The sequence below is a fragment of the Mytilus edulis genome, chromosome 3 (genome assembly GCF_963676685.1).
Source record: "Mytilus edulis chromosome 3, xbMytEdul2.2, whole genome shotgun sequence".
Classification (NCBI taxonomy): domain Eukaryota; kingdom Metazoa; phylum Mollusca; class Bivalvia; order Mytilida; family Mytilidae; genus Mytilus; species Mytilus edulis.
This window is the reverse complement of record NC_092346.1, coordinates 67,013,988-67,029,982: the sequence shown is the minus strand read 5'-3', so window position 1 is coordinate 67,029,982 and position 15,995 is coordinate 67,013,988. Positions and strand designations below refer to the sequence as shown.

The following is a 15,995-nucleotide window of genomic DNA, read 5'->3' as shown; positions in this document are numbered from 1 at the left end:
ATGATGGAGTTGGAACTTGTAGTTTCCTAAAATGTTTCGGCTTTGTAATGTTTTTCAGATTTTTTCCAAAAAATGTCTTATAATTATTTCTTCCAATTTCATTTCGTCTCACTCTGTAAGTGCATGCTTTTTAATATTGAAAATGTGTATGGCAAAATATAAACATAAATCAGGCCTGATGATTAAGAAATAAAATGGGGGGGGGGGGGGGGGGGGGGGGAAGAAAAGATCTGTGTCTCAAAGTCGAATTTTGTATATAGGCGCTAACGTATAGATTTCTTTTTTTTAAAAGGTGCTGAATTCAACTTTTATACAATGTGCACATTTAACTGAAATTTTTGTTGTATTTATCATTTCAATGATCATTTCAAATAGAAGGATAGTGATGTACGTACCATTTAGGAGTGCTGATAACCAATGAAAAATATATGATCAAAATCAAATTTGGTGAATATATTGACTAACTGTTTTCGATAACGCAATTTAAATAAAAGAATTGGCTCGTTTTCATTTTTAGTCAGGTTTGCTTTTTACGTGCCCTTTATAACTTACCAAGTACAACTTTGTTTCCAGTCGTATGTTGACTTGCGGTCGTGCTATAGATTTACACGTTTTCGTCTGGTAAGTATATTCGTTGTTGCTCCATTTGGGAATCATGTCGCATCTATTTGTGTATTTGCAATATATTTTTATTACTATAGAAAATTTAGACAACAGTGAAAAGAAAACTGTAAAACTGATTTTCTCAGAAATAAAATAAAATCGAAACTTCACACGAAAACAACTTAGCTTTGAACCATGCAATAAAATATATGTAAACCAGCGAATTTCATATCACTGATGACAAATTAGAATCGTCATGTTTTTCTCTGAAGGGCGTGCATTAAATTGTATAAGGAATGATAATATATTCGTGCAGCTAGTTGCTGAATTACTCGATTTCAGATTCATTATACCTATACATACGCAAAAATAATATTCCTTCAGTTTCAATTTGTCGGTCGGATGGACTTTGGACTCGTAGTACTTGTCCACCTAGTGGTAAGGGTTGTTTTTGATAAATCACATACTTGAAAAACTGACCCGTGATAAACCACTGTGGATGAAGTATTTGCCGAAATGACAATTCATCGAGGCTCAAGAGCATTGTCACTGTGTCTTAAGGTTTTCCATACAATCTCATCCATATACTGCTGGTATGCACATCTACGCCCCTCTTAAATGATAAAGATGAAAACTAGACCTGGTATAGTCTTAAATTGGACCGCTATTTTGGTCAAATGTGACTTTGCACATTTTTTAAAGTTCAAATGTAATGTATTATTCCCAATTAAACCTTGAAAAAGAATAACTGCTAAGAAAAAAAGAACATTGCCGGGACAATGTACAATCGAAACAAAATCATACTATTGATACATGCGGTGAATTACTTTATTTGATGTAAAAAAATCTTGCAGTTAAAAACATTTCTTCAGATAGCTTCTTAGGAAAATGTCAAAAATAAGAAAATAAAGATTAATTATTTCCTTTTGACATTTAATGGCAAGGCAAACAAAATCTCCTTATACTTATGAATTATATATTACGCCATTGTAATTGAGTAACTAAATCTTGGGGTAATTGTACGAGAACAATAGACAAGTCATAAAATTATCGGATTATTTTCTTTAGTAATTGATCCTTTCCAAGCGATTTTTTTCTTTTCTACAGTCTTCCTCAGCTGGAAGATGTCATCAACAGAAGAATATGACTTAATACACTGATTATATTCCGTGACAAGTGGAGGGCCACCACCATAATCGTTATTATAAGGCATGTTTTGTCAGAGTCTTGCTGTGTTCTTGCTGTGCTTTTCGGTATTTAAGCTAAATTCGACGTCCAGATAATGGCGGAAGAAGAATCGCGAGACAGAACGTAGTGATTCGCACCATTCATAAATTATGAATACCACCCAATTATCAGTATAATAACAATATGTGTCATACAATTATTTTTCTTTTTTTTTCTCCTTCATTTTTGTAATTGACATGCTTATACCTGTCGAAATTGTTGACAAATAGTTACGTGAAAAGTCGTATTCGGTAGAATACAGAGTATTTTTTCAAACGCTTTTTATCCATTAGAAAATCATAGTTCTCGCGTTTCTACACAGAGCATATAAAGTAAAAGTTACACATAGAAAAAAAATATTTAAAAACTTTAATTTAAGACAGGAAATTCACTTGCGCATAATTTTTACTTGCTTTTCCAATTTTTTTTTTTGGGGGGGGGGGGGGGGTCATTTGTGAACGCGACAACATTGTCAATCAAAGAATCAGCTCTTAAATAATATTTCATTTTTTTTTTTAATTTATATCATATTTGTTCAATGAACTCCACAGTCATATACTTATGTATAGGGTATTTGAGATAAACTTTTCATCTTTCAATAATCTTCCCAGATAACGTGTTTAGTCATTCTTTATTCATCCTGTACTTCGTGTATACATCACAATTTTTTTTTCAATATGGTGGATTTTTAAATTATTGAAGCATAATTTGGGTTTATTTTGTGTGTTTTTTAATTGCCCAAAATATCTGATAAAAACATAGATCAACGTTTTATAGCTCATTAGCTAATATTACAAGCATTCTGTATGTACAATGGCGGATCCGGGGGGAGGGGGGGGTCCGGTGTTTGGAACCCCCTCCTTTTTTTGGCCGATCAATGCATTTAAATGGGGACATATAGCTGGAACCCCCCCCCCCCTTTTTAAAATGGCTGGATCCGCTCCCGATTTGTGCCTTTCATTATTTGTACATAAATTAGGCCGTTGGTTTTCTCGTTGAATTGTTTTACATTGTCATTTCGTGGCCTTTTATAGCTGACTATGCGATATGGGCATTGCTCATTGTTGAAAGCCGTACGGTGACCAATAGTTTTTAATTTCTGTGTCATTTGGTCTCTTGTGGAGAGTTGTCTCATACCACATCTTTTTTTATATTTACAAGCATACAGAAAAAATAACCAATAATCTTTTTGCTGACTGACTCTGATACCTTAAACTCTCTCCCATATCTAACAGAAATAAGGAGATGTGGTATGATTGATAATAAGACAACTATCCACCAAAGTTTGTAAGCAATTAAAGGCAACCGTAAGGCCTTCAACAATGAGAAAATCCTTAACTAAGGCTATAAAATGCCCCAACATGAAAGATGTAAAACATTTTTATTGAGAAAACTAACGGCCTAATTTTAACAAAACAGTTTTCGAAAACCAGATATGACACACATAAACCAATGACAACCACTGAACTGCAGGCTCCTGACTTGGGACAGGCACATTAAGAATATGGCGTATTTAAACACGTTTAAAAGTCCGTTAGATTGTTTTAAAGTCACTTTTTACTCATCTTTAATGAATGTTAATTTTAAAGGTTTAGAAAATTTAATCAAATTATTGAAATGGATGCATAAACACATGGTAAATTTAAATGACACATAGTATTCTATTCTTTTAAAACACAATTTTGGAACAGAATTTATCAGGTATGCATGTAACAAAAATAAAATGATAAACAAATAAGACGGTTTGCGATATAAAAAAAAGGCCCGAATTAGCGCAACCAAGGACAGCTTTGGTTGGTTTGATCACAGTTTTAGAAAGATGATCAACCGATGTATGTAAAAATATGTAAGCATTAAACAAAACATTAAATACTGAATTATAGAAAAGAAGAAATTCTAAAATCGCCTTTTACTTATATTTAGACAGGTAAGGAAACGCATGTTAACAACACGTATATTTATACTGGTCTTTGTAAATCTATATGTCCCCCTTTAAAAAAAATAGAGATAAAAAATGAGTTCGGATATACTTTAAAAAAAACTAAATGCGACCTAAACTTTGATGGTGTATTTGAACTATTGTTAGTAGAACCATAGCTGATATCACGATCATATTGCTTGTGTCAAAAATTTAGCAATTGTGTTCTTATTGTTTATAAACAAAAAGTAAAATCGCAAAAATACTGAACTCCGAGAAAAATTCCAAACGGAAAGTCCCTAATCAAATGGCAAAATCAAATATCAAACACATCAAACGAATGGATAACAACTGTCATATTCCTGGCTTTTAACAGCCATTTTTATGTAGAAAATAGTAGGTTAAACCTGGTTTAAAGTTGGCTAAACCTCTAACTTGTATGACAGTCGGCTTCATATAAGAAGTAAATAACTGCAACGACGCTTTTATTTTATTTTTTAGCTTTTTATGCTTTTTTCTTTTAAAATGACATTGCTAAAGCACGCCCTTTTATGTGTTAATCAGAAAGCATACAAAAAAGTGACACGGTCATAAAAGTGTGATTATATTTCTCCTTGACAGATGAAAGTTAGAATTAGAAAAAACTAAAAAAAAATGATACAAGATCTTTCTTTAATCTTAATTTTCTTAAACACCCAAGTGGTAGATAAAATTATGCAAAGCAACAGACTAAATTAAATAGAAAGTTTAATTCAATATCTTAAATGAATTAGATGAAAAATCTATTTTTTGTAATTTATTGCAGTTGTCAACAAATACGAATTGTATTGGTTTACTATTCATAAAAAACTGTATTGGTTTACTATTCATAAAAAACCTCGAAAACTTATCACATCAAATTATACTGATCATACAGTATAGGCCACACACAAATTTTCATGTTTTTAGCATTTTTTGCTTGAAATGATTGACAAGTTAAGATTAAAAAATTTAAAATAACAGCATCGATTTACAAAAGTTTCATTAAAAGATAAATTCGTAAACTGGTTCTTTGGTAAAAATTGCGCTAGGAAGGGACGTCTTAAAGTGTACAGTGTTACTAAACAACAACTACCGACAGCTAGATACATATTTTAAAGCAGTACTTGATAAATAATAGATATAGGAAAATGTGGTATGGTTACCAATGAGATAACTCTCCATCCAAGTCACAATTTATAAACCATTATAGGTCAAGGTCTTCAACACGGAGCCTTGGCTCACACCGAACAGCAAGCTATAAAGGACCCCAAAAAATTACTTGTGTGAAACCATTCAAGCGGGAAAACCAACGGCCTAACTATATAAAAAAGTTTCTTTTTTTAAATATTGTGTGCAATGCATTAAATTTATATATGCGTTTATAATATTGCGCTAGGAAGGGACGTCTTAAAGTGTACAATGTTACTAAACAACAACTACCGACAGCTAGATACATATTTTAAAGCAGTACTTGATAAATAATAGATATAGGAAAATGTGGTATGGTTACCAATAAGATAACTCTCCATCCAAGTCACAATTTATAAACCATTATAGGTCAAGGTCTTCAACACGGAGCCTTGGCTCACACCGAACAGCAAGCTATAAAGGACCCCAAAAAATTACTTGTGTGAAACCATTCAAACGGGAAAACCAACGGCCTAACTATATAAAAAAGTTTCTTTTTTTAAATATTGTGTGCAATGTATTAAATTTATATCTGCGTTTATAATATTGAAAATAGTACACAAGCATGACAAGTTATGTCTAATTTTTGGTTCCTCAGTATAGAATTAGGGGGCGTGTAAAGATACTATAAGATGTCACGGTGGCATTTGTATTATATTGCACGTTATTGTGTGTTTGATTAATTTAAATGACATGATCTATTTTAATGTTTTATATTTTTTCACTACGATGTAAGTTAATACATGTATTTAACTGAACAAGATCCGGTGTAGTGCTGTATACAAATTATCATTTTAACTTCTCTCCTCTATATACGAAAAGTACAGCAGAACACGATAACCCGAATAATCCAGTCGCTATATTACGATCACTTCGATCACTCTGGAGGACAATGACCGTAAGGGGCGCTGAAATTATTCGAGTTACAGAACACTAATACTAATTATTTTAATGTATAGAATGAAACTATTCGAAATTAATAGCTGATTCCCTGGTAAATATGCATATAAAGAAAAGAAAAGAACCCAAAATATTATATCAATATAATTATAATAATAAATAAATCTGTTTACAGAATTATTTTTATAAACATCTGTGATATGTGACTAGGTCATTATTCCTCGTCTTTGCATGTTATGAATATTGCATAATAGGGATGTGATGAAACGATGGTAACGTAGGTACGGACGGTAAAGGTGGAGGAGCACTTGGTAGGGAGGGGACTGAGCCCATATTCTGATGTTCTTTATTAACTACAGATGGCGGTATAGTTGACCTTGAATGACACACAAACCAGTCATTTAATTTTTGAATTTCCGGCGCTGATGACGGTGGTTCCGAATTGACTAGTGGTAGATTTGAAACGTCTGGTTTCTTGTCCACTGTTTTTAGCACTGTTGGTGAATTCCATGTAGTTTTTGTTTTTGCTGGAGATATTGTTTGTGATTCTCCTGCACCGCAAGCTGCCATTTCTTCTGCATCTTTTTCCATTGCAGGTGTAATTTCTCCATGAATTTTCATGTGCTTCCGAAGAGAACTGGGGTGTGTATAACTTTTATCACAACCCCGTACTCGACAGTAGTATGGTTTATCACTGGTATGAACGTGTGAATGCTTCTTTCTATCAGAACTATTGGCAAATCGTCTATCGCATCCCTCGAACTCACATTTGAAGGGTTTTTCACCTGAAATAGAAAATGATTGAAAATATAAAACTCATTCATTTGCTTTGGATTTATTTATTCTGCAGTTATAGTTGATAGTTATAGTCAATAAAATATTCTAAATTTTGCTTGTATATTTGAGTACAAGGCAACAAAACGCAAGTTCAGGGTTGGTATTGTCAAAGTTTTAGAATTATGCTGTGTTCACACGTAATTCGAATTCGATTCGCATTTACTGATTTGAATTAGTTTAATTCGCTTTCGAAACGTTTTACCGAACTTAAATTCGAATTCGAATTGCAATGCGCGTCAAATTCACTGTAAGACCAAACGACGTTAACTTTTAATTCGCATTAACAATCAATTCATTTTAATTTACTTCGAATTGCAATTTAGAAAGTCTCCACACCACAGTTTAATTCGAATTAATGCGAATTAACTAATTCGTATTAACGAAAACTCATCTATTATGCGAATTGGATAATGCGAATTAGCCAATTCAAATTCGATTCGAATAAAAAAAAAAGAAGAGTGTGTGAACCCGATTTAAGAATTCGCATTCGATTCGAATTAAACGTTCGTGTAAAACCCCCTCCCGTCCAATGAAAAAAATATGTTTTGTCAAACATATTACAAATCAATGCATGCGAATGAAAACAATAAATAATCTATGAACCTTTTATTAAATTAAAATAATCTTAAAATATATGTAATGTTTTGCGTTTATCCCAATTATTTGTTTATATGTTTTCGAACGCATATCCAAAACAAAAAGGTTTTATACAGAATTATGAAAAAGCTTCTTAATCTGTCTAAACACACAGACAAATAAACTAACAACCATTTGAACATTTCAATAGTAGATGTATAGTTTATAAACAAGTTAAAATTTAAAAAAATGGGGTTTTATAATAAATAGATAAATCAATGAATTAATTTAAACATTTAAAAAATGTATTCAGCGTTATATTTTATTTCTGACGTCATAATTGTTCACTTCTAATATTTTTTAAATATTTTCTATTTGTTAGTTTATAGCTTTTATCTTATTTGTTCTAATAATTATCATTATGGCTATGAAGTGATTCGTCATTGAGAAAACTACTCAATACAAACATCAAGTGTTTTAAAAACCTTGTTCGGCTGCTTATAAATCTAATATTTTAAAGTAATTAATAAACTTTTATATAACAAATATAACACAAGAAATTTTAGATTTTATGAAAAATTAATAAAAAAATTACCAACTAGCTAATGCACAAAAATGAAGAAATGCCACTTTATTGGAAGTAATTCTTCATTATTGATGTGTTTCATCCCAGAAATAAAGATTAACTGATTTCTTTTATAACTAAATGATTTAGGAACGGCCGTCGGGGAGAATTAAACGGCCTTTACTAATTCCCAGATGACCTTTTGAAGGAAGTGACCAGTTTGGCTCATTACATACATAATTCCATGATTACTTTAGCTCTTCTCGCAGTTGGTCTTACGTATTCTTAAGCAAACTTTGACACTCCCGCAGTGAAAATCTTGACAGTATGGAGTTAAATTTTTGGGTATAACCGCATGAAAGAACAGATAAGAGATATTTCACAAAAACGGTTAATGAAGGAGTTACTGTAGAAAAAACATTACTTACATAAAATTGATTGGAATTTTATCGGTATATAATATTCTACTTAACATGTATAAACCGCTGAGAAAACTTGTTGTTTTAAGCATATTTAGCTGCAATGGATTTATATTAGAAAACATCTTAGTATGAAACAGCTGTGCAAAACCTAAAACTTTGACACATAACGAGATTAACCCTTTCAGATTATTGACGCGAGAATCTATTGAACTGATTTCTGAATTAGGAAACCGATGAAAACCGGGATTATTTGAAATGATTACAAAAAGGAAATAGATAACCTTTTGTTGATTATTTAATAAATCATATTTAGAAAATATCCGATAGCCATTTGGACCAACTTAAGTCCACAAGATAGCATTGACAGAAACATAAATACATGAACCAGATTTTATAAATTTTTGTCTATTTGTAAAAAGATTAAAATGTAACTAAATTGAAGATGTACTTTTAACTGCAATTGTTTAAACAAAATTAAGCTGAAATTGCATTTTAACAATATTGCATTGCAGAACAAAACAATAACCATAATACAAAAGCAAAGGAATCAACGTGCTGTACCAAATTACTCCACTTGTTCCAAAATGTATGTCATACAATTTTAAATATATCTTTTACGAAAAATTCACACAAAAAAAAAAAACTCGATCAAAAACGATGAACATCATTTAAATATTTGTATGATAAAAGATAACGGTTTCAATATTTTGTGATTTATCTAAAACGATAAATATTAATTATGTGCAATATTTATAACTAACAATGGACGAATTAACCTTGCAATATGCAACCAATAAATTTATAATATCATGAACGTTAAATAATTACAAAATGCAAGTAATTATGTTCACAAATTCTGTTTAATATCTTAACTTGAAATCTTTTATTTTTTCAGATCAAAGGTTTTATTTCCCTGTCAAAACCATTTATTCCCTCTCGGTGGAATAATGTAAGTAATGATTCTCTCTACAAAGGGTTTTTCTCCTTCATAATTTAGAAGGGACAGTTTCACAAGGTAATTATTTTTCAATACATAACGCATCATAATGATTTAAGCATCTGTCAAAAGGGAGAAATGTACATGATTTACATTTTTGTGATAGTAACGGCAAAATGTGCATGCTCTCTCTAAAATATGTTTCTTGATGAATATTTTGAAATGTATGCTTTTAACAGTATTCCTAAGATATATCGTCAATTCCTTAATTGAGACATGCTAATAGTGAACGAACCATTAAGTCGAACTTTTGTGTCCTTCTAATGATTTTGCCATCAAAAAGTGAAACGGTGTGAAATTATAAATATTTATTATGATACAGATCTGAGTCTTTTAGAACGTTTGAAATAGAAGCTAGATACGGCTCAATTGTAATCCGGTACATACATATGTTTTGCACGTTTGTGGAATATTTTTCTGCTAAGTATGTGTAACAATTAAATGATGTGAAGAATAATAAAGACTAAAAATTATAAATACACCGTTTTGTGATTTTCTAAACACATATACATTTGTTTTACCAGAAAGTTAAATCTGTGCATTTACAACATTTCCAATTTCAATCCGTTTCAGTTATTTTTGTTTTTATTCGAAATATTGAAGCGTAGATTTTCATAAATATCAGAAACTATGATTTTATAATTTACTTCAGTTATTAAAATTCTTGGTTGGACTTTTAATATTTCCTTTTCTTTCGGATGTTTTCAAATTTAAGCTACTGCGATATCATAATATTGTTTTCTATTAAATTAACTATGATTAAAAGATTGACGGTTAATTTATTAATTGGCTTTGTCACAAGATTTAATTTAAAAAATAACATAATCTTTTTGTATAGAAGGGTCCAAATCCACTAGAAATATACAAGATATTTGTTGGTATCCTTACCCGTATGTATTCGTTTATGGATCTTAAGATTTTCAGATCTGGCAAAAACTTTTCCACATCCCGGAAACGGACACGGAAATGGCTTTTCTCCGGTATGAACTCTAATATGATTGACCAGTTTATATTTCGCTTTGAAAGGTCGTCCTTCCCGTGGACATTCTTGCCAGAAACACGTATGACAAGTTTGCTCTGGTCCTCCGACATGTTCTATAGTTATATGGTTCACAATTTCATGCATTGTGTAAAACACTTTATTGCATGCCTTTCTAGGTTCTTGTTGGTCTTGGTCAATCCATAAACACGTGCGTTCTTGCTTTATAGGAGGTCGGATGTATCGAAAAAAGGACGACGATCCATTCGGAAACATGTTCATGTGATTGAGGAAAGATTGTTGCGAATGATCATGGTACTGCTCTGTACGAGGTAATGAATTGTATCCAAGCTGATCACCACGGGAATACATGTCACTTGTATGTCCAGGAATATTAAAATATCCAGATTGCGGAGGCACATTTTGGCGTGAGCTGTGGTAAGGTGAAGCTTCATGAAGACCCTGAAGTAAAACGTGTGTGCTGACATCTTGGTGATGATGATGGGAGGGATATCCAGAAGAGGAATGAAATAGCATTCCGGGCGTCCGAGATGGAATATTGGTATCATTCATGGATCCATGCAATCCAAATTCAGAACGCCTTAAAAACAAGTCCCTGGAATTTATATTGTTAACATTAGAATATGCACCCGTATACCCATTACTTTGAGTATTGTAATAATTATATTGTTGGTTCTGGATCATACTTCCTTCCGGGTGACCGTAACTGACCCCTGGTGGAGAAATATGCTGGGGGTCACTTCTATCCATGAAAGATGCAATCATTATTGAGACAATTTTCCAGTTTATTTGTCTATTTACAATAGCTTAACTGTAAACATGCAGAGCTGATTCTTCAAGAACAGGTGATAGTTTGTTAAATTTCTACATTTCAACACTTTACACTTGTTATTTGGCGCTGTTAATGCTTAAACTGATATGTTTACAATCTATATGAATCTTCAATCAATGTTTTCAGACAAGCCGTTTTCATGGTGAGCACCCCTGTCATGCTGTCACGCCTTTCTCGCAAGCGATTGGATGAAAACCATCTCTTCCGCAGAATCAGGATTGTGTATCGGTAAATCATATATCAAGTTTATGTGATGTTATTGATATATATGAGATATCCCATAATGTTATTTCAAATAAATAGAATTATTTCATTTTCAGAATTGTTAATGGTAATTTTATAACATTGTATAAAAAATGGAAAAATGAAGATGTAAGAATATTTGTTTTTATTACGTACATATTATTTTATCATGTTGTATACGTGTATGCAGTTTGTTCCCTGCTGATAGCCGAAAAAAAGATAAAAGTAAAATAATTTTACCGTTTATATACCCGGTTGTAGCATTTACAATTAATTTTGTTATTTTTTGTACGTAGTAATATTTGGTTTGTTTGTTGTTCTTTCTTAAAATTTACTATATTTTTTTTTTATAATTATTATACTAATATTATTGATATGATTTAAAACAATATTTTATCGTTATTTCAATATTATCATTGTATTCATCGGTTAATTTTAATGCATAGTTTTATTTAATTTTTAATTTTTATATACTTACAGTCCACCACTTTGGAAGGCGGTTACTTGATATAGGAAGATGTGGTAGGAGACAACTCTCCATCCAAGTAACAATTTATAAAAGTAAACCATTTAAGGTCAAGGTACGGCCTTCAACACGGAGTCTTGGCTCACACCGAACAGCAAGTTATAAAGGGCCCCAAAAATGACTAGTGTAAAACCATTTAAACGGGAAAACCAACGGTCTAATTTATTATATAAAAAAACATTCTAGGTAAGATAATCTTAATAGCACTATGTATCCGGATAGTGGTTATATGTTCATGCATTCTAGACCATGTCCTACGGTATGTCTCAAGACAGATCCTACGACAACTTCGATTAACAGGCACAGATCTGTTGTGGGTTCATTCCTTTAATTTTATTGTCGATTATTACTGAATCTGAATTTCTAATAAACTTCCCTTTAAAAACAGTTTTTTTGTAATTTTATCCAATTTCTAGAAATGATACAGTTTACAAAATCAGTCATTGAAAAGTTATTTGTTTTAAACATTAGTTTCCGCTTAATGTTTGATATTAGTCTTTGATTCTGTACAATTCAAAACCTTTAAAAAATTACCAGCATACCGAAAAAGTCCACATCTTTCGAAAGGAAATTTGTCGTTTATTGAAAATTCAGATAACCCCACAAAAACGAAAGTGAATAACGTCTAAACAAGGAGGTTGTATCATACCTACACCTTGGTCTAAACGTATATACAGATTGCAGTCCATGATTCTGAATATTTTGGTAACAATTGTCAATAGTCAATGTTGGATAGTTGTCTCATTGGCAATCATACCACATCTCCATAACTTCATATGGGCATATATAGATGAAAATTGGAATTTGCAGAAATTGATGCGAAAATTGCCTTGGACCACCATTCTTATTTATTTATTCAACTTGGAAGAAAATTATCGAAGATGTACGTTTTCGAGTTGTATATAAAAAGAGATTTCCGAATAGACAACCATTTAAGAATTATGTATAAACAAAGATTATGTCTTATATATGTATGCATACATATATACACTATGCATAACAACATTACATGGTATCAATTATACTGCATCAGATGGACCTCTGGATAAACGTTTTCATTTTAGTACATATTTTATTTTTGTGGATATTTAAGCCTTATAGACATTAATGAGACTTCAAAGTTTTGCTCTGCAATAGTTAATTTTTGACAATCTATTTTAGTTTTCCCCTTTATTTCAGTTCTATCCATATTGACCAATAAAATGCATCTGTGTGCATAAATGTACAACGGGTTGCATTGACAATCGCTTAAAAACTTGCTTATATACTAAAACATTTAACAGGAGGGTTCTCTATGGTCCGCTCTCAAAGAGCAATTATCGTAAATTCAAAATTCATTGATAGTAATGCACTAACTGTAGTAATTATGCTCTCTCACACAACGGGGTTGTTGTAACAAATTTGACTTCCCATGAGGGTTTAGCACGGTCGTCAGCATGGGAATATTCTGCCATTGACTATTAAATGAAAGGCGTGTTTGTTTTAACCAAAATTGGCAAATTGATACAGAAATTTGTTTTTAAAGAACATTTCGTTTAGATGAGAATATTTCTATATGTTCTTCTTCTTCATATGGTAATAACTTTTGACGAATTCAAAACAAATATATTTTGAATCATTAAATATGTAAAAAAAATTAAAGATGACAACTGAGATAAATACTGTCCATTTATCTAGTTTGTCCCAAAGAAAGGAATATAATAAAATTCATTTTCTTTTGTGTTCTGATTTATTTGAAGTAAGAAATATATTTGTTTTTTATTATTTCAAAATCGCATGCACATAATATCCTACCAAAATGTAAGAATTTGGTATAACATGTAATTTCAAAAGAAATGCTTTTGGAAATATTTCAATTTTGGAAACAAAACTAAATGAAACTGCATATTGGTGAGGTTTTTAAAAACTACATAATAATACACATATCTTTTCCTATCTCAGACAAAATTTGTCCAAAAAAGTCTACCACGACACAAACCGTATTTAGGGGAAAGAGTAGTTGGCTCATTGTGGGAATAAAATTCCCATTGTGATGTAATATCTTCCTGTGGTCTATGTGATCCGCACGTTAAAGCAGGAACATTTATATTTTTAGATAAACTGTTCCAAGGTTAAAGCCTGGCTCATCTGGTCGATCTGTTGCCATTCTTACATGTAATGGTTTTTGCTCTAACAGGGTTGACATCCTGCTTGAAGTTCAACATCCAGAACAATATTTAGTCATTTTACTTTTTGTTTACTTTTATAATCCACCAAATAAGGCTGTGTGCTTTTAAAAACAGATTTAGAATTTTAGGATATTTCGTTGTGCTCACCTATAAAAAAAATTAACGAACATTCCAAAAGAAAATAATCGTATTAAGCTTGTCAACAGCAAGTGGCGATTTTATTTCATTTCAGCCACATGTCCATAACGACTTTAATCTCTGACATCGTAAGAAGGAAACGCCAGATTAACCCAAATTTGACAAATTATATATAAGTATGGTCTTAATTAGCCACACAAAATAAAAACACCAATCACATGACTGAATGATAAAACTTATAATTAGTAACCCGTGGCTGCCAGTTCCAATATTAACATATATATGTACAACCCGCGCATGTTCTTGACGGGGGTTCTTATATACTTAGTTGATTCAATTAGCAAGTCAATTAAAATTGCATATTCAGTGAATTAAATATGTTCTGGTATACCATTTCTTTCACTTATTTCAATAATCCATAGGGTTCAATTATTGTATGCAATGGGAACCATCTGACGATGGAACACATTAATTTCCAAACCAGATTTTATTAATTAAGTCACCATGATATTTTTAAACTGTGAATGACAGAGCTAAAGATTAGATGCTTATTAGTATGTATCTGTCCCTTGTCCTGGTGAGCCGTTGTAGGTACCCACTGTTGCATAACTTTGATTTATTTCTAAATCGACGATACCAAAATATAATTAATTTTGAATAAAAGCATTTTGTGAATTCTTTGAACATCTTGTGCGTCGGCATAAAGAGGATTTGTTATTCTAATATTTTTTGTCGATCAGATTTTTTTAAGATAGAAATACAAACCAGAACAAGATAGAAGTTTTCTCCAAATAATTATGAAAATTGTTTTTTTTTTCTACTATGCATGAAGAGTTATATGCATTAGATTAAAAATATATACATAAAAGCTATCAAATAAAATTAACCTAGTTTGGGTTCAAATCCATCAATCAAATTGAAAGTTCTATATTTGACTATTAAAAAGGTATTTTAGATTAACGCATTTTTACCTATGTTTGAACCATTATACTTATTTTTTAAGAGCTAACATTGATAAATATGTATACACTACGGCAAACAAAACAGGTTTTGGTGTGAATTGGGGTAATTTTTCATGACAGTTATCTAGAATCAAAGAGAAAATCGGCCTAGGATTGCTCCAACGTGACAATCTTACACTGCCATGTATTTACCGTACTAGATAAAAGAAACTCATCCTTTAATCCCAGTGCAGATACGACATAGGCAAACAGGAATGATGTGTCCGAGGTTTTCAACACACAACTGAAAAATGAATTGATAACAAATGCTATTGATTTCACATTTCATAGTCACAATAGATTTCCTAGATAAGACATTTTCTGTTCATTATTTCGAACTACCCTTTTATTTTATGTATATTTCATTTTAAAAAAGAATCCTCTTCCACGAACGAAAACTCCATCGATTTTCGATTAAACTGTTTAATTCCTCAATTGATCGGTACTTGTACAGATAGTCTAAGGGGTGAGAAAATCTCTGAAGTTTTGCTACCTGACACGATTTAGGATTTTCTGTGTAGATGAAGGCTTTGGATGACGGAGAAGTAATCTTCACACAGTACGAATAATTGTCAATATGATTTTAAGTCAAAATATAAATGTCTCCAGGATTAAAAATATGAAATTTAAGGGTATCGCAAATATTGCTATAGGATAATATTGTTTTATTTTAAGCAATGTGTTTTCTGGTAGCAATAATAAATATGTATGCATTTTGGTTTTTGTATGTCATTGTTGTGCTGTCTCATTGAAGTAGGCCCCAAATCTCCTTGTACATGTATTCACATATAGATATCTATATTAAAAGGTAAACAAGTTCATTTGCTGAGTTC

General features: G+C 31.4%; 1 protein-coding gene across 1 annotated transcript; it reads right to left on the bottom strand.

The window, feature by feature from the left end:
- Nucleotides 1-5,985: 5,985 nt before the first annotated feature.
- On the bottom strand, nucleotides 5,986-11,164 carry LOC139517186 (zinc finger protein ZIC 4-like). Its single transcript, XM_071307912.1, has 2 exons — nucleotides 10,143-11,164; nucleotides 5,986-6,642 (listed from the first exon to the last, which is right to left on the bottom strand). Exons 1-2 carry the CDS (start codon nucleotides 11,017-11,019, stop codon nucleotides 6,092-6,094), a joined length of 1,428 nt encoding a protein of 475 aa, XP_071164013.1. The 5' UTR covers nucleotides 11,020-11,164; the 3' UTR covers nucleotides 5,986-6,091.
- Between the last annotated feature and the right edge of the window lie 4,831 nt (nucleotides 11,165-15,995).

What these genes read in the sequence shown, in the direction of transcription:
- LOC139517186 (XM_071307912.1), bottom strand. Translation starts at nt 11,019, where the DNA reads ATGATTGCATCTTTCATGGATAGAAGTGACCCCCAGCATATTTCTCCA. An exon ending in CCATAAACGAATACATACGG is followed by an intron (nt 6,643 to 10,142) that starts GTAAGGATACCA and finishes TTTCTATTTCAG; the next exon opens with GTGAAAAACCCTTCAAATGT.